This window comes from Fundulus heteroclitus, chromosome 20 (assembly GCF_011125445.2).
Source record: "Fundulus heteroclitus isolate FHET01 chromosome 20, MU-UCD_Fhet_4.1, whole genome shotgun sequence".
Classification (NCBI taxonomy): Eukaryota; Metazoa; Chordata; class Actinopteri; order Cyprinodontiformes; family Fundulidae; genus Fundulus; species Fundulus heteroclitus.
The window spans coordinates 33639650-33658197 of NC_046380.1; the positions used below are offsets into that span (position 1 = coordinate 33639650).

The following is an 18548-nucleotide window of genomic DNA, read 5'->3' on the forward strand; positions in this document are numbered from 1 at the left end:
TCGCTCACTCACAGAGATCACTGGGGAGAGATGCAATGAACGACTGTGAGGCCAAGACAACACAGTTGTCTGAAGGAAGAACACAGCTATACATCATAGAGTATTCCTCCATTTTAATTTTTTCAAAGATTGAGCATGCATGTACCACCGGCGGCATTAGAGGAAGAGTTGCCCTTTTCTCAGTTCTGACGAGGGTGCGCCAGAGCAGTGAAGACTGGTGTTGTATGCTAGGGTAAAGTACTTGTTAAACTTAGGAAAAAGGTCCTGGTAAGATCCAGAAATGTAATCTGTGAGCTCTGTGAACGTTCCCGTTTCCATAAACTAACTTGTGAATAGTAAAGTCCTTGAAAGATCTGGAAAAGCACCTGCTAGGTTCTAGATATTACCTATTAGGTTCTGGGATGTACCTGATCCTGAAATGTAACCTCAAAGCTCTGGGATGGTACCCGGTAACTTCTAAGAAAAAGGAAAGCATCTGGCACGTTCCTGTAAAAATCCTGCCGTATTCTGGAAACCACCAGATCAAAGCTACAGTTGGTGAGTGTTCAGAAACACTTTTTGTTATATGAGGTGGAATGATCCTTCCATCCTGAGAGTATTCAATATGCATTCAGAAAAAGGAACGAAAAAAATCTGAGAGAGAGCTGCAGGACTTAAAAAACTCGGACCAATCCTGTCAATCAGATGCCTCCATGCCTCGGAGAGGAGCTTAGAGGGGGTGCCACTCTCAAATCTTGCCAGCTCTCCAACGTTACCAACTCCAGCTTTAATTGCAGAAAGTGACCTTAACATTCTAGCAAAGCAGCAAGTTCTATAAATGTTTTAGCACCGTTCCGTTAAAAATAAATATGGAAATTTACTTGCAAAAGTAGCTGGAAAAGTCTGGCTAGTACATCCTGATTTTAGGAATAGTTACTATTAAGTTTTAGGAATTAACCAATACGTTCCAAAAAGAATTGCAGGATAGCATCTCGTAAATTCCTGAAAGTATCTGGTCAGTTTTTGAAAAGTAACCTCTACGTTCTTGGGAAGTATGTGTTGAGTTCAGGAGAAGTAACTTGTAAGTTCCCAGAAAGCAACCAGTAAGTTCCAATGAAGGTTCCAGGTTCCATGAAAGTACCAGGTATATCCTTGAAAGTTCTGGAAAAGTACCTGCTAAGTTCCTTACAGTACCAAGTATGTTACCTGTTATTTCACATAAATTACCTGGTATGTTTCAGTAAAGTAACCAAGTAAGTTCCTATGAAAGTTCTAGGCTTCAGAAAAGTACCTTGCAATTTCTTAAAAGTTCCTTGTAAGTTCAGAGAAAGTAAACAGTGTGTTCCAGGGCAATTCTATTATATTATCTGCTAAGTAATGAAATGGAATCTCGTAAGTCAATGGTGTAGTGCTAAACAACAAATATAAATGTTTAAATTGGGTAATGATTTAAACATTTTATATGTATTGTACCATTGTTTGACTGGTGAATTAGTTCTGCTTGTATTATATATTGGCCAGTGATGGTCGGAGTCAAGAATGTGTAGTGATGTCATGCTGTGAGTATGCTGGGCAAGAGAGCAAAAACCTCATATATATATATATATATATATATATATATATATATATATATATATATATATATATATATATATATATATATATATATATATATATTCAATGCAAAGTGAATCTGGTTGACCCAGATGAGATATCACTGACAGGTGCATCCTGAGAATCTGATGAAGAATATTGATCAGATGTTGTTGGGTAAATGTTTGGACAACTTTTAAGAGGTGGAACTCAGAGGGAGCTTGACAGAAACCCTGAAGCTCAGCGTGAGGGCAGCAACTCCGTATTTATTCCATCTCAGCATCTCTAAACTCCTGTGAGCTGAATACGGTGAGTTTGAGGTTTTTCGCACCATGCATGCGCTTGAAACACAATTTCTGAAAGTCCTTTTGCTTTGAATTCCTCGGCCACAAAAACACAGTTTCCCATCAGACATCGGGAGAAGTGCGGCGTCACTTTCATCACGCGGAAGTGATCTCGAGCCAAGATGGCGGCGTCCTTGACAGGCATGTTTTGGTTTCAGTGAGATGAAAAGCATGCACTGTAGTTGTTGTAAATTGACGGAAAGGTCGACTGTCAGGAGAACCGAGTGAACGGAACATGGAGAGACGAGAGTTCGTCGCGTCTCTGGTGGTACGGCGATATTTTTAAGCTGTTTGTTTTATTTATTTTTTGTTTATTTCCTATGAGTCGTGTTTAAACAACAGACAACCTGCAGCAAAGGAACGCCACTCAATCTTACGGAGCAAGCGTTTTTCATTTATTCTATTATGGAACTGTGTAAAGCATTTGTTTTATCACAACAATGTGTTCGTTGTTGGTTTAAAAAGCGAGTTTTATTGTGAAGCTAAAAGTGTTGGAATATTTAACTCGTTCACTGTGCAGTTCCACTACATGGTGAGAATAAAAGGGACCAACATATCGCCCCAAGCTTATCTGGGCAAATTGTAATGTTGGCAGTAAAGAAACAGACTTTCCCTAATGGTATAATTGCACGTTTTAGCCAACAATTCATAGATAGCCCTGCTTATATTGTGCTAATAATAATAATAATAATAATAATAATAATAATAATAATAATAATAATAATAATATAAGAATGTTATATATAATATTTATTATTATTATTATTATTATTATTATTATTATTATTATCATCCTTATTATTATTATTATTATCCTTATTATCATTATTATTATTATTATTAACTTAAGGCACAACAGCCTAAAATAAATTCCTCTTTCATTGCTGTTTGTTTAGAGGAGAAAAAAAAAATAAAATTATAAGAAATTACTGTTTTCTATCAAAAACCCAATTACTGGTGAGGCAGCACTTCTCCAGGTTGCAGCGTGTAGACATCATCAGAGTCTTGGATCATGCTGGCTTTTCCTTGGCTTACCTCACATGTTTCCCTGTACTGCCACTGTACCAACCTGAAATGTAAAGGGTCTACGGACCCATGTGAGGCGCATAGAGAAACTCTTTTAAAAAAAATTGTGTGCAGACGAAAATGCATTGCATTTAGTGAGATCATAAATTGGGAAAAAAAAGTAAAAATTGCACATGGCCTACTCCAGAGTAGCGAGGTATTGTGAACCCCACAGATACACAGCAAGTCCACCCGCTCTCAGCGAAGCAGTGGTGGAATGTAGTTTGCTGCCCCTGCTCCAGGTTGACCCCTTTGAGGAACCTCAAAAAGAAGTGACGTTGCCAGGCCCACTTTACACTTTACCTTCGGAGGTCTGCATCCATGTGCCCACACAGGAACATAAAGCTGGCCGCCCTCTTCATACATTCCCCACTGACGGTGATAGGCTGCAGGCCAGACTTCCTCCTCCTGGCGTCACCTCTTGGGTTTTAGAGATGCCCAAGTTGTTATTGGCACCCTACAAGCCTGGCGACCTCATCCCTATATGCCGTCTCATGACCAGATACGAGCGCCATCAGGGAGCTATCATCAGCACGCTCGATGACCACCATGTCAGAAGGGTTGCTGACACAGTCGTGTGTATAGAGTCTATAGACGACCCCGTTGACGGCTGTGGAAAGACGGGGGCCCACTCTGACTCCCTGAACCCGGTCGAAAAGCAGCAGCAGTTGATGGGAGGAAGATCAGTGTCCAGTAGCTTTAGGTATGGATTTAGACATGTGGACTGAGATGGCCATGGAAGAAGATTTGTTTGTGGACCTTTGTGTCTGTTGAATCACTTCTATGTTGAGCTACGTGCTCTTTCAGGTGGAGTGAATGCTGCAAGTCAATGACTCGATGCAGTCTGCTGGGTTTGTATGGTTTGACTCAAGTGACTTTGTAAAGTGCTTTAAGATTACATGTGTTGTGAATGGGGACAGTTTAAATAAATACAATTGAAATAGTTGATTTGATCATTAGGTTTTGGATCATTCTCCTATTTAAAGACCCAGTGACGACCAGTTTTACCTTTCTTGTAGAGTCCACCATTTTTTATTCATTCTCCTGGGATTCCAAAGAGTTCCTGCTGCTGAACACTTTAGCAAGGTTTCCACCGGTGTTTGAGAAACGAAACAAGCCCACATCATCAAGGGTCTTCCACCGTACTTAGCAGTGAACATGATGGGGATTCTCGCTTATTCTACCTTTGTTTTATGTCAGACACACCTGGTGTGGTGTTGGGTTGCAGCCTCTGGTGTTTGGGACCATTTTTTGTTTTATTTTTTTGGGGTAAAACCGTGAAATTATAAACAAGGAATTTGATAGGTTTTCATGTTTCAGTAAAACTATATTTCCAAATTACCTTGAAAAATCGGAAGAAATGAAAGCCAGAGTGTTGCATGCGAGTGCTGCTTGACCTGTTGACGGGATGAGCGTGATCATGATCGGTAAAGCGTTTAACGCATTTAGTGTTTGCTCCGCTAGAGAAAAAAATGTCACAGTGTGCTCCTTTTAAAAACATCGTATCTCAAAAGGTGTTTGTCTCTGCAGGCAGGAGGCTGTGCTGGGATGTCTGTGGATCTGACACTGTTCCCATTGGACACCATTAAGACCAGACTGCAGAGCCAGCAGGGCTTTCACAAAGCTGGAGGCTTCAGGGGCATCTACGCTGGGGTGCCGTCTGCTGCTGTAGGATCCTTCCCTAACGGTAAGAGATCCAATGTTTATGCAAGATCTGTTTGTGTCTCATGTTCAAAAATGTATTTTATTCAACTATTTTTGCACTGTTTGTATTGTTTTTTTAAATAGATGCGATACCTGGGGCGTATTTTGACTCCAATATTGACTAGTTAGCTGGATCAGGTATCGGATGATTGATGCTGATCCAGCTTTCCGATCCCGTCATTTAATTTTTTTTATTAATATCATACACAGCAATACAGTAACAGCGATCTATTCGCTTCATTTCTATGTTTGCAACGCCGGTTATGTTATCACGCAGAGCACACATAGCAGCTAGCGATCAGCAAGCACAGAGCACCATGGAGCGTGCACTGGACCGAGCAAAGTCTGCTATTTGGAAACATTTCAAACTTGATAGTCTGACTGCAACATGCAATAAAAATAATAATAATTCCCCACTCCCCTTATCTGCAACGTGAAAATTGTGAGAGGTTGTGATAAAGCTGGTAAATTCAACACCACAAACTTAGATAAGTGCCTCCTAAAGCACCATGCTAAAGAGCACGTGAAACATTTTTGTTTTTAACAATGTTTATGTCAAGCGTGATGCCTTCACTCACATGGCAAGGCATACTCTTCATTCATTCAACAGTAGTATCGGATTGGTATTGGCCAATAATCTCAGCCTTGGTATTGGATTGGAAAAAACTGGATCGGTGCATCTCTAGTTTTCAATTTTTTTTAAAGGCCTTTGGTGTTAAAGTCTATGAAAGAATCAGGCAGGCTGAAAAAATGGATTCAACCTTCCATACCACTCAGATCTTCTGGTTCTGGTCTGCTCTGCATACCCAGAACCAGAACCAAACATGGAGAAGCAGCATTTAGTTCCTATGCTCCACAAATCTGGAACAAACTTCCAGAAAACTCCAAATCAGCTGAAATGCCGAGTTCCTTTAAATCAAGACTAAAATCCCACATGTTTAGAGTTGCTTTGGAGCCATAATAACAGAAACATTGACCGACCTATTTCACGAGTATTGATGTTTTAACTTGATACACTTTAATGCACTTTGAACTGTCTTTCTGCTGAAATGAGCTTTACAAATAAACTTGACTTGACTTAAAACTCAATGCTCAACCAGCTTTGAGAGATTCTGCTTTTTTATTAATCTGTAAAAATGTTAAAAAACCCTGTTTGGCATCTCACTTTGTGCTGGTCTGTCATGTAAGACACCCCCAACATTTGCTCAATTTTGTGTTTGGGAAAGGTTTAAGGGGAATGATCGACTTCATTAGGTCAGCTTAAAAGGAAATCAAACTGCCTTTTAAGCAAAGAGTAAAGTCCTCCATCCATATGGATGGAGGTGAACCTTAACCCAGAGCTTCTGATGTGCATTGTCTTAAGAGTAAAGGATTGGAAAAAGTTCAAAAAATGTTTCTAAACAAGTACTTTCCTTTTTATTTGAAAATGCTAAAAGCGAATCTCTTGTTTCACTTTCACTTCCATGTAAACCTTAGTTATAGTTACAACAGCAACAGATACTTCCAAGTGACAATATATTATGGCAGCTTTATTAGGTGGCTGTAAAGTGGGAGCACAAGCAGTGGTAACCGAGGATCAATACGGCATTCAGGCAACAACTGAATACATTCACTGTTTAATGAGTTGATATGATTAAGCTCTGGCCCTTTCCTCGAGTTTGTCAACCAGAGACTGACATGAAAAATGGATATTGGACTTTTCCCTTTTTCTTTTTTTTTTCTTTTTTTTTTACATCTATGGGATGGATTTATTGAGCCAGTGGGTCTGTGAAAGTATTCAAGTCGCTCCCTTACACCTCGCTGAATACCCCCCCCCCCCCCCACCCCATGTCAGTGACGGGGAGGAATATTAATTGCTGTATGCTGCTTGACTAATGCACCCTAAATGACTGTGGTTCTGCTTGGTTTCAGCCGCCGCGTTCTTTGTCACCTACGAGTGCGCCAAGTCCCTTTTGGGCGCCAGCGCAGCTTTTGCGGCCCCACACGCAGCACCCGTCAGCCACATGCTGGCCGCCTCCCTGGGAGAAATAGTAAGTCTTATCATCCCTCCTTGTCCGTTCTTTTGTCTCCTCTGGGGTGGGTTTCTCTCCGCCTGTGTCGTCTTAAGTTGTTTTTATTTGCTTCCATCTTTACAAGACAAGCTGTCTGCCGCTCCTCCGTCTTCCTTGCTGCTTGTTTTCCCACCCACCGCTGTATATCCCAGATGGACACCGCTGGCAATGCGTGCTAATGTTACTGCCTTTTAAATCTCACAGGCTTCTATTCAAGATGGGGGGGAGCTAGGGAACGGGGAGTGGTTTTGGCTGTGAGCCTCCAGGGTCCAGCTGGGCAAGTTAAAGGGGGCTTCCTCTGGACTGTTGCGGTGTTTTCCCCACCAGCTGGGTAAATAAGATCTCATTACCGCCTATTGACTCATCTACTTTCCCAGAGAAGACACACGGCCAATTTAGTCTGGGGAATTTAGGCTTGAATCTCACGAGGAGCGGTGCAATTTTCCTCAGGCCGTCCTCTCCCAGTAGCTGGAAGCGAGCCCCGGCGTATACGTGGGGGCCGTGGTATTCAGATTGGCATGAAGGGGGGTATGGAGATGGGGGGGCTGTAACCCGGCCCGTTTTGTTCTTCAGTATTCATAGCTTTTCAATAGATGTAATTTAGGCAGGATTTGCATGTTCATGATATGGAATGATTCCCAACGGGGGGATGTTCACTTTAGTCTTTGAGAGCCATGGTTTGAAAAAGCTGCGAGTTCAAACCCACTTATAAACGGGCTGCCGTGCTGTTCTTATGGTTTCCCCTACTTGTTCCTGTCCACACTAAAGACCCCCACGTAGTCGGCAATGGGTACCCCCTCGGGGCGTACCTATTGCCTACATTTATTGTGACAAATTGCTACATTTCCCGCACTTTCTGCCAGCTGGACGAAGCGGGTTAAAGGCTAGTAGCACGTTTGGTTTGCTAGTAGAGCGACTAGAGCCGTCTCTTCTCCAGCAGGCTCCCACCGCACACCTGTCAGTGCGGCACAGAGAGCGGACCGCCTGCTTGGAGCAGCTCAGTGTATGAAGCTGGTTCGATGTGAAGACTTGTTGCAGCCGAGCAGTTTGTAGTGTGACTCTGCCGTCATAAAAATTGAGCTCTGCGCATACCTGTCTGCGTAGTCCGCCTTTACAGAGATAGGTTGCACAGCTTAGAGTTTCTGCACCTCCTATCTATAGGCAAGCTGAGTTTTTTGGTGACAAAAGTTCAGGTTTTTAGAACGACAAATTGAAAGTATGACGTGGACTAGATGTCCAGATTGTTAAAAACAATGACAGAGACGCCTACTTTCGTAATGCACATGTTTGGCTTCTTGTGGAACAAATCACAACAACAGTAAATTGTTCTTTTAATTGTTCTTTTCAGTTAATGACTGAGACATAAGTGGATAATTGCTTGGGAGCATGGATATTACGCCTTTTAGATTGGACTCTAATAGACTGCGAAAGCCCCCATTGTTATTTTTATTTATTTTAAATTAGGGGAAAAGATTACCAGTTTCTGACGGGGCCATAGAAAATAGCGTTGTAGATGGAACCAGGACTGCATGGAGGGTAGAGTAGCGCTTGCCCTCCCTCACCTGTAGCTGCCCACTGCTGTTCAGTTTTCTCACCTTAGCAGATCATCCGACTCTTTACCGAGCTGGTATTCATTTACGGTACTTTTGTAAAAAACAGAAAGGCAAAAGCTTTGATCTTTTGCACAGTAAGCTTTTGAATTCTTCTAAATGTAGCAGGTTGAGTATCAAGCCTACTTATAAAAATCAAATAAAAATTGATAGATAGCATTATTAGAATTACAGATGTACCAAAATTTAGAAAAAAATGTGTTTTCTTCTCTTTTGCTATTCAATAAATGTAACAAGAGTAAGACCTCCTGTCATTTTTAGGTCTATAGATGGACCAACCTGTAGGATTCACAACTACTACTACCTCTATCAAAGAACCTCCAGCAAAAACTTAATATTCTAGTTTTACACCAGAACCGGTCAAAACTGAGAACCAGAAATCAGACTTGGTCAGAAAAAGCCAAAACACCTGCAATCGTCAGTTTGTCGACGATTACAGTCGGAATAGTTTTTGCTTTTCTGGTTTAAATAAAAGCATTTTGGTGAGGCTACACGTGTGTGTTTACAATATCTATGTCAGTACAGGGATTAGGTGAAATGGTGGCATTTTTTACTCCATAGTCGGTGCCATGTTCAGAGGATAACGACATGCCACTCTCTGGGTTTAACCTCTCAGACATCATCCTGATCAGCTTGTCATGAGTGAAACGGTTAACAGCTGATGAAAGTTCCCAGCCTCTATCTGCCCGGGTCATCGCTGAGATGCATGTGAAAGGTGAGGCAGAGGTTGCCACTGCCTTTAACCTCAAGGTTGGATTTATTCACATCAAAGGCATGAAGCTACAGAGCATGGGCGCTATCCCACTGCATTCTGGCAAAGGACTTCGACTTGAGAGTCTAAGCTGCAGGCTTATCCATGAAAGGCTCTGCCCCAGCGTTGCCCTGAGTTAAATAACAAGCCTTAACACCTGCGCAGTGATGCAATATCTGCCGTTTATTATCCTGCCCTGTAAAGAATTTTAATCAAAAGTTATGTGTTTTCTTTTTTCTTTTTTCCTAAAGTCTTGCAAAGTGGCAGAGCTCAACTTGAATTAAATTGCTCAGGTCCGGTGCTTTAATGATTTGTAAACACATTTCAAATTATTCAAATCAGGTTAATAACTGACGAGGAAGTTTTTGATTTGTTTTGGGGCTCAATTGCGATGAGTCGCGACCTAGATCTTTGAAAACTTGTCTTTGCTTTACATTACCCCTGGTTTCTCTCACCGTCATGGAACATCCATGTTAGGTTCATGGGTCGCTCGATTTTGCATGTCCTGTGATGGACTGGCAACCTTTTCCAGGCTCTACCTGCCTCTTGCTGATTGACCTCTGGATTATATGTCAATTCAATTCAATTCAATTTTATTTATATAACACCAAATCATGAAACATGTCATCTCAAGGCACTTTACAAAATCAAGTTCAATCATATTATACAGATTGGGTCAGATTATACAGATTGGTCAAAAATTTCCTATATAAGGGAAACCAGTTGATTGCATCGAAGTCATGACAAGCAGCATTCACTCCTGGAGAAGCGTAGAGCCACAGGGAGAGTCGTCTGCATTGTACATGGCTTTGCTGTAATCCCTCATACTGAGCAAGCATGAAGCGACAGTGGGAAGAAAAACTCCCCATTAACGGGAAGGAAAACCTCCGGCAGAACCGGAGGATTATATGTATTAAGTAGGTGTTGAAAACGGACACAGATTTTTACTAGTTGTTCACTATATGAATTTATTTGTCTTTAGCCCTTTTAAGATGAAATTGCAGGTTACAGCAACTAAAGATTAATAAATGGTGTCACTCAGAAAAGACCTAGCTAAGTACTGCTCTACACCTGTGGGTGTAAAGTCATTGTATGATCCAGGGAAAGGGATCTTAATGATTAGCATTTTTAAACCTAGCTTTGAGGTTACTGCTGATGATCGTATGTTGTTTTTATTTCTAGATGTAGGTAACCTGTAAGGACAGTATTTTCATACGTCAGTATGAATGGGGTAGCGGTGAATGTAAATCTCCTGTACAGGCTTTTTGGTTTGGCGTCCACATGTACTGAATGGACACGGCGTTGTTTCAAACCTGCACACATTCAGAACATGTGATGGGTTATACCGACCACTTTTTGAAATACGAAAATGTTGACACTCGTTTTGCACTGCTGAGCTAAACATTCATTCTTCTCTTGATTGAAGCATGGCAAAAACAAACCACACTTAGACTTTTGTGTATTGTTGCGCCCCAGGTCAGTATTCAGTTCAATTAATTTTTATTTATACAGCGCTAATTCACCACACGTCATATCAAGGCACTTTGCAAAGTCAATTCTAGTCAATCAATACATTTACATTTATTCCAGGAAAATTTTGTTTACAGATTAATCTTCCAGAATCCGAGGTTTCCTGCAGAGCTACCGTGCCTCCGCCCACATCTTTGGGTCAACTCTGCTTCAGGACCTCCATCAAAATCTTCCAAAAGGTCCCCTTCTGCTATTGTTCACTAGTGCTTGCTAATCAGCTTGTTGTGATGTCATTGAGGCAAGTGCAGAAAGCAGAATTAGCATTTATTTTCTGTAGTTTCCATTTTCAAGACTTTGTGGGTTCCTGCTCCTGAAATCCATACTCCATAATTTTAAAAATCCGAAAGAAAACCCCTTATCTTGCTCTGCCTCTCAAACTGATCTCCTTTTATTATTGAACTTAATGCACAACTTCTACACAGCACAGAGCAGCAAGAAAGAAAGGTTAACCAAAAGGAATAGTCAGAACTCCTGGACAGAAAGAAAGTGGTGGCGATCGAGACAATGAGAGAAAGCCCCCCCCCCTCCCCATTCTCCTTCCAGAAGTGTCCTGGTGCTCCTGCGGCTGCAGATGTGGGACGCTCCTATAAAGAATGTGTAAGCTGATGGCGTCTGTCAGGCTCTCGCAGGCTGTTATCTAGCCATTAGATCAGATTTATCTTCATTCCCATTCGCTCGACGTCTGCCCTGAAAGCTCATTTGTCAAGGCCAGGCAGCGGGCTTTTCTCGCATCTGCAACCCCCTCCCTTCGTCGCTGCATGTCGGCGGGAGGATGTTCAGCAAAATACAGTGTGACATGACAAGATAGGGGACAGTGAGGAGGAGGGAGCACAAAGGAGGAGTTTTTTTTTTTTTTTTTTAAGGGTGGGGAACAAAGTGGCAACCACTTTACTCGGCACCGGGAAATAATCCATGCATCGCCTTCGAGCAGCTCTTTGCTCTGTGATTTATTTGCTGTTATTTCAGAGTTGAAGACTTGCAATGTCCTCGCATTATCCCTTTTTCTTTTCAACGCTTTTCCTCCTCTCCCCTGGGCCTCCTCTTCCCTCATCACTTTTGTCCTCAGGGTGTTGCAGTGCATTTTTAGGGATTTTTGGCAGGTTTTAAGGGTTAAACGTGTGACCTGAGGAGTTTTGAATTAATCTTTTAATTGCGACTTAATTGGAATAGTTCAATCTCATCTCAGCCGCAGCTTGCGTGTGTTTCCGATCGGGAGCCAGATGGCAATCCTGATCCTGACTGACTGTGTCCTGATGCGTGCGAGTAGTTAAAGAGGGATGGAGCGAAGGAGAAGGGGGACGGAGAAATGCAATAATTCATTCTGTTGACGGATTCACCGGTTGAGCTGATAATGTGCTGTGAGACTGCTAATTTCCCTTTCCTTGCCGGGGTTTGCCAATGATTGACAGACTCCTGCTTAACTAGTTGTTTGCCAGCACCGGTAAATAAAACCTGTTCTTTGGATTAACGGCAGCAGAGAGCACCAGACTTCTAGACGGCAGTTCAGCAGGTCAAAGTTAAAGATGGACGGCTGCTGGAAGTTACTACGGAGGCCCATAAATGCCAAAATAATCAATCTCAAAGTTATAAGAAAAAAAGCTTGTGTGGGAATTTCATAGTGCCTTTTTATTGATAGATTAATTAAATAGAAATATATATAATAAAACTTTAATTTATCAAATGAATGTTAGAAGCATTTAGTTATTTCAGCATTTATTTCATTCTCTCGTGTTTCTATGCTGAATTAGTTGCCAACAATGCCACAATGTCAGAAATGACTATAAAATGTTTTTTTCTATTAAATGAGTATAGTAAAATAAAAAGTTAACACATCTAGGAAATAATTGCATTGATAATTTCTGAAATGTTAGTATTGTAAAAATATGATATTATATAAAAAGGGCCTATGTCTTTATGGTGCTTTTTTTCATCGTTGGTCACTGCAGCACATCATAAATGGGTTACCTCTGCTCCAGTCAATGCAACTGGTCCGCTGTTTACTTCCTCTGCAGCTTAGCCAAAAGAAATATTATTTGGGTCTGTTTATGTTTATATAAAATATTTTATTTATTTAATTAAGAACATTTAATGATTTATTTTTGAACAGTAGCATCTGATAGAGCTGCAGTATAATTTGAAAAAGTTCAACAGTTGCTAGTGCATTTGATTGATTAACCAGAGGCAGCCGTGCATTTGATTGGTCCAGTACTGACCAATCATCTTAAAGGACCAATTAGCAATAATGACAGTGTTTCAAATCGGAACAACCCATACACAACAGCCTGCTGTTTCCTCAACGGTCCGTAGCAGCTGCGAAATCCCACTGAATTTTTTACTTCCACAGCACAGGTATATGATGTTGTATTCTCTTCCATTTTCGGTCCTCTTCTCTTACTAACTTCCATGTTTGCAGGCTGCTGCTCTTTTGCCAACATCAAATACCAAATGCTGCCCTCTGTTTTGGGAACCCTGAGAACTTTCACATGATTGACTCAGGAACCAGGAAGTAACACACTTTTGTTGCACACTGCACCAAAGTAGTTTCCGACCGTACCGCTACGCTTGAAAGGAGAAAAACGTGACTAAGATGTTGTTGATGGAGAGGATTGATTGTTTATAGGGAATGTTACTGACAAATGAGAATGATTTTGGTTAATTTTACAGTAAATGTCTTACTTATTGCTCCTTTATGCCTCGGCGTGTGCTTACTTTGATGGGAAAAGGTGAATGACGAATGGGGCACTGCTTAATTTACCTGACTCCGCCAGATGGATTTGCTCCGCATATCCATCTGGAAACCTTCCGTTGAAGTAATTTTGGGAAGGGGCGAAAATACTGGTTAGCTGATTGGCCTATGTTGGTGATAGACGGGCCAAATAAACCAATCAGATTCCTCGTCACTCTGTTACGAGCGACGACAAAAACACAACCACAAGCCATGCTACTCTTGCTGCTGCAGGTAAAGGCTCGTTAGCTCAGCAAATAAATACTCAGTAATTCCGATAAAACTTGCTCGATAGCCACGCTAACGCTAGTTTCATCGGCTGAAGCCTCCATGTTCTTTAGACTGAACTGTCGTGCTTCTCGTTGCGTCACACCTCAACCCGCCTCAAAGCCAACGCTGATTGGACGTTCGTTTGGTGAACGGCTCCAAATTTTCTTTAACGGAAAGTAGCCAGACTGATCTGCGAGTGAAACCTTGAAAGCTCGCGAGATCAGGATGGTCTCACGAGGCTACTGCTTAATGAGGCAATGAAACAACTGGATAGTAAAAGAAAAAAAAAATTATTTTGTACAGGACTTGCATCTATTTGTTTGTATTGCTTAGATGTTTAACACAGTTTATATTTCTAATTATGATCCCTTTTTATCTAATATTTGAATCACTTCCAGCCCACAGTATTTAACAAACTGTTGGTGGAATCATGAGTAAATCGACAAGTCATAGGAACATTTTGAGATCTGAATGAATAAAGACAAACATGCCTTGCTTCATTTTCATCATTTTTATGTGAACAAAAAAACATCAACTGCAAACTTGATCTTTTTGCAGCCTGTTTCTCTAATGCATTAGCAATAATTTCTGCCTTCTCCTTTCTTACCTGCTCCAGAAACAGGAGCTACTCATATTTAATGTCCAAGTCCCATGGACAATTACATCAGTAATTACTTGTCATAGCCACTTTCTTTTTGTGCACTGGCCTTATTATGTGCCTTCCTGGAGAATTGGTTTGAGGAACATGATGCACAACTTTTCACAGATGCTAACTTGACCAAAACAAAAGAGGCAAATGAGACCTAAGACTTGGATCTTAGCTTGAGGAAGCCGTGCAGGTGGATGTTTTGCCACTTGGTGGCAGTATTGCACCATGCCTAAATTGCACCTTGACCATGTTGGCGCTCATGAAATAAGTTAACAGGAAACAGCCCAGAACTCTTCATAGAGGCTCTTTCAGCCTATTTGTAGTCACTTTATTGAACAGAAACGGAGGTTCATCTGCTCACTGTACTGGATCACGAGCGAGAATTTCCGCCACCTTGCAGAAAAACTGATCCTTTGGAGGCCACCACTACAATGCCTTGCAAAATGATTCATATTGCTTACATTCTTTTTACATTTTTGTCACAATACACTCACAAACCTTAAAGTTTTCAATTGAGATCCCATGTGAGGTAGAGTAAATAAAAGTAATGTATAATTGTTAAGTTGAAGGAAATATAGATCTGAAAAGTGTTATGTGTACATTGTTCCTACCAGCTTTACACATGTAGGGACTTAAATATTGCTCAGGTTAGACAGAATAGATGGATGGCATCTGAGAACAAGTCTTACCACAGATTCTTAATTGTATACAGGTCTGGATTTGGGCCGCCATAGTTTTGGCTGTATGTTCAGGGTTGTTTTCCCTTAGGATTTCTTACAGTAATAACTGTCTTCCTGTCAGTCTGGGCGAGTGACATGAAGACAGTTAAAGGACAGAGTGGTGGCGTGCACATCTTATAGTCCCCATGTCAGCTGATTCTGAGGTGTGGACCCCTGCAGCTCCTCCGACGTTACCATGGGGCTATCTCTTGGTAGGTTGCAGTTGTTCCATACTTTCCCATTTTCATTGAACAGTGCTTCGTTAGATGTTCAAACCTTAGGGTGTCATTGTCACCTCTCCTTCTTTAAACCTTCTCCACAACTATCCCTACTATCCTCGACTATTCGGGCGTGTCCCTCGGTCTTCCTGATGCTAATTATTATTTATGTGCTATGTGTTTAGGGCCCTGCCCATTATCAACTGCAGCCTCTAATAGGATTTTTTTCCTTCCCTGTATTTAGCCTCATCCGTCTTCCTGTCAACTATGACCAGCTTTCCCATAGCATAATGCTGCCTCTACTACGGCCACAAGGGTTAATCTCATGTCTGTATTCTTTGCTTTCATTGCACTTTGGTTTTGTCCATTGCATAAAAATAAATACGAAGGGTATGAATACTTTTTAAAGTGCCAACAGTTGAGAATAGGATTACAATAGTTGTTGCCAAACTCCTATTTTTCTTTTTTTAAGTGTCCTGTCTGGCAGTGTGGCAATAAGAATTGTTTTCTCATTGCCAAAAAGAGCCCAACAGATTTTACTTTCACAAGCAGAGCCGTACCACTTCCGGCATTGTACTCTGCTTGATTTATATATGCAAAAAGCTTTACTATAATTTATGCGGGGAGTATTTCATGTTTAATTGACACTAAAACAAGAAGGTACAAGAGAGAAAAAGAAGGGGACAATGTGAAAGAAAGAGGACAGAAAATGGAGAGAATGATACAACATCCTCAGTCTGCTTCTTCACCTGCAAAGAGAGATGTAAAAAGAATAGCACAACCAGCCGATAAAGTATTACAGGTACAATTAAGTAACACCTTGGTACCATCACTGAAGAATATACAGTATTAATTAATATGACATGTATAAAGTGACAGCTGAAGATAATAATAGGGGTTTTCTGTATGGAAGTGAGTCTGTAAGTACCTGGATCCAAGCACCTGTAGGTGTTTGTGATAGTGCGCTTGTGTATGAAAGGTTTATCCATGAGAAAATGCTCAGTAGTGGTTGTGAAGAGCCAAAGACTTACCCTCCTGAGCACCAAGGCAGACACTAGGGGAACCAAAACCCCACATGCCCAAAGGAACTTTGAGAGTAAAGGTGCCCAAGAGAAGCCAACACAGGAAATCTGCTTCCCCCACCCAAGGGAAGAGGAGAGACGGCACCAAGGAAACCCCCCCCAACAACCACAATGCCAAAGCCCCTGGGAGCTGCAGGGACGAGCCCGTGGACTCCCCTGGCAGCTAGCTACGCTGGAGTGGATCCGGCCCTGGGCCCCAGGGGCGCCCCATCCCCCGGCGGGGGCCCTGGCCAAACTCCTATTTCTGCTTTGCACAATCGTTGCAAAGTATTTACATGTTCAGCTTTGTGTATTTAAGCCTGTGATCTCAACCTAACATTCCTGATGTGCCTCCATGTTCCTCCTCTGAAGGTTTCCTTGGCATCAGACTGAAGAAATGCCAAAAAATACACATGCCTATCTAAAATGAATCCTCCAACAGCTGTCAGGGCACCCCGTGCTCCCTCACGGCCAGAGAGCCTTATGTTTCCTTCTCAGTGCCACTAAACGAGAAGGAGCAACAGAGGGGAAAAGGATGCTTTTCATCTCATCGCTCCCCCCCGCCTCACCAGACTTCACTGGTGTGGGGGTGGCACCAACCGACGGGCATCTGCGCCACTCTGGGGTCTCTTGGGGGGGCTACAAGATTGCTCGCTGTTAGCTGGTGTTTCCACTCCGATGCAGGATAAATGGGAAATCAAGTCGCCAGGTGGGCAGCTGCGCCTGCCTGTCCGCCTTTAGGAGGCATAAATATTCATGTCTATCTTCACTAGCTGTTGGCAGTCCATATTTTTGTTGACATATGGTGGATGGGTTGGAACTTGAGCAGAGCGCGTGGCTACTGAGGTGCAAGCGCGTGTCTGAATCTATCAGCGTGTTTGACAGGAGCATGTTCTTTGGACACGGATACACGGCCGGCCTGATGACCTTCTGCAGAAGCGCCAGCCGCTGAGCCTGCGTCGTGTCGCCTGTTTGTAGCTGTTTGTTAACCGGCCAAGTTGCACTCTAACTAAAGCAATCGTTAGTCTGGCAGCTAGGTGTAAACGCTTTCCTCGTTTCATATTATGGTCATATTATGGTCAAGTGCCATGTGATAAAAGCCCTCGCAGTGTTTTATCATGTGCAGCAAAGCGGTAAAATACAGCACCATTCACATTTATGGGCGCCCTCTGTAACAATGTCTGAAATGCTTTAAATGAGCAATACGTAACATATTTAAAGGCATACTATGCAACATTTTTCAGTTAATGAATGTGTTCCATACCGTTTTGGATGATTAAATGAGTCATTTCAGGTCGAACAAAGGTTTTCTCAGCCGCCCTGGTGGTCTGTGGGGGAAATACCGTACTTGCAATTGCAGGAGCCCTCGGCCCGCACTCACAGGCTCAGAAGTCTCCTGCAAGACCGCGAGAGTCTGTCTCGCTTTATGGCGAGAACTCCATGTGTTTTTGCCCTGCCATTCACTATATGCACGCGCGAAAGCAACAACAAAGAACCGCGTGTTAACGTCAAATAAACATGCAAGCATATCGAGTTTTTTATTATTATTATTATTATTTATTTTATTTTTTTAATTTATTTATTTATTTTGTTTGAATGTTGGGGAGGCGGTAGCGTGAGTTTGGTGAGGCGGCCGCCTCGCCAAGATAGCGCTGCGGGAAACCCTGATGTTGGGTAAAAAAAAAAAAAAAAAACCCTGATGTTCATACTTTCACTGTGTTAGTCATTGTTTGTACTGCCGTTTTTTCCACTTTTCCTTGCGTTCGCCTGTCTGCTAAACTCAAAACAACCGCGCCTGGCTTGATGGAGAAACAAGAACAGCTGAGCATGTTTACGACAGTGCACTTTTACTTTTGCCCTCTGGGGGGAGCCTCGCTGGAAAATCAACCCCTGTTGCATAGTATACCTTTAAGACAAAATCAACCAAAATCATTCTTGTTTGTCACCTGAGATGGAAGTAACATTCCCTATAAATAGTCAGTCCTCTCTCTCCATCAACAATGTCTTTTTTTCTGCTTTCAAACCTAGAGGTACGGTGCGGAACTACTTTGGTTCAGAGTGTAGTCCTTGTTTACTTCCTGGTTCCTCAGCCAATCATATGAAAGTTCCCAGGGTTCCCAACACAAAGCGCAGCATTTGATATTTTATGTTGGCAAAAGAGCAGCAGCCTGCAAACATGGAAACCAGTAAGAGAAGCAGACCAGAAATAGAACAGAATACAATAAAAATTAAGAGGAGTAAATGGCGGGTCTCCGGAAAGGCATTGTGTTGTTCCGATT

General features: G+C 42.0%; 1 protein-coding gene across 3 annotated transcripts in view; it reads left to right on the forward strand.

The window, feature by feature from the left end:
- Positions 1-2008: 2008 nt before the first annotated feature.
- The window catches only part of slc25a26 (solute carrier family 25 member 26), an 80103-nt gene continuing 63563 nt past the window's right edge, over positions 2009-18548 (forward strand). For 2 of the 3 annotated variants that reach the window (XM_021316237.2, XM_012862237.3), the window contains exons 1-3: positions 2009-2184; positions 4512-4668; positions 6597-6715. In XM_021316237.2, the coding sequence (XP_021171912.2) occupies positions 2152-2184; positions 4512-4668; positions 6597-6715 (309 nt within the window). In that variant the 5' untranslated portion in view covers positions 2009-2151. The remainder of the gene's footprint in view (positions 2185-4511; positions 4669-6596; positions 6716-18548) is intronic. The other variant, XM_012862241.3, reaches the window with a different exon arrangement.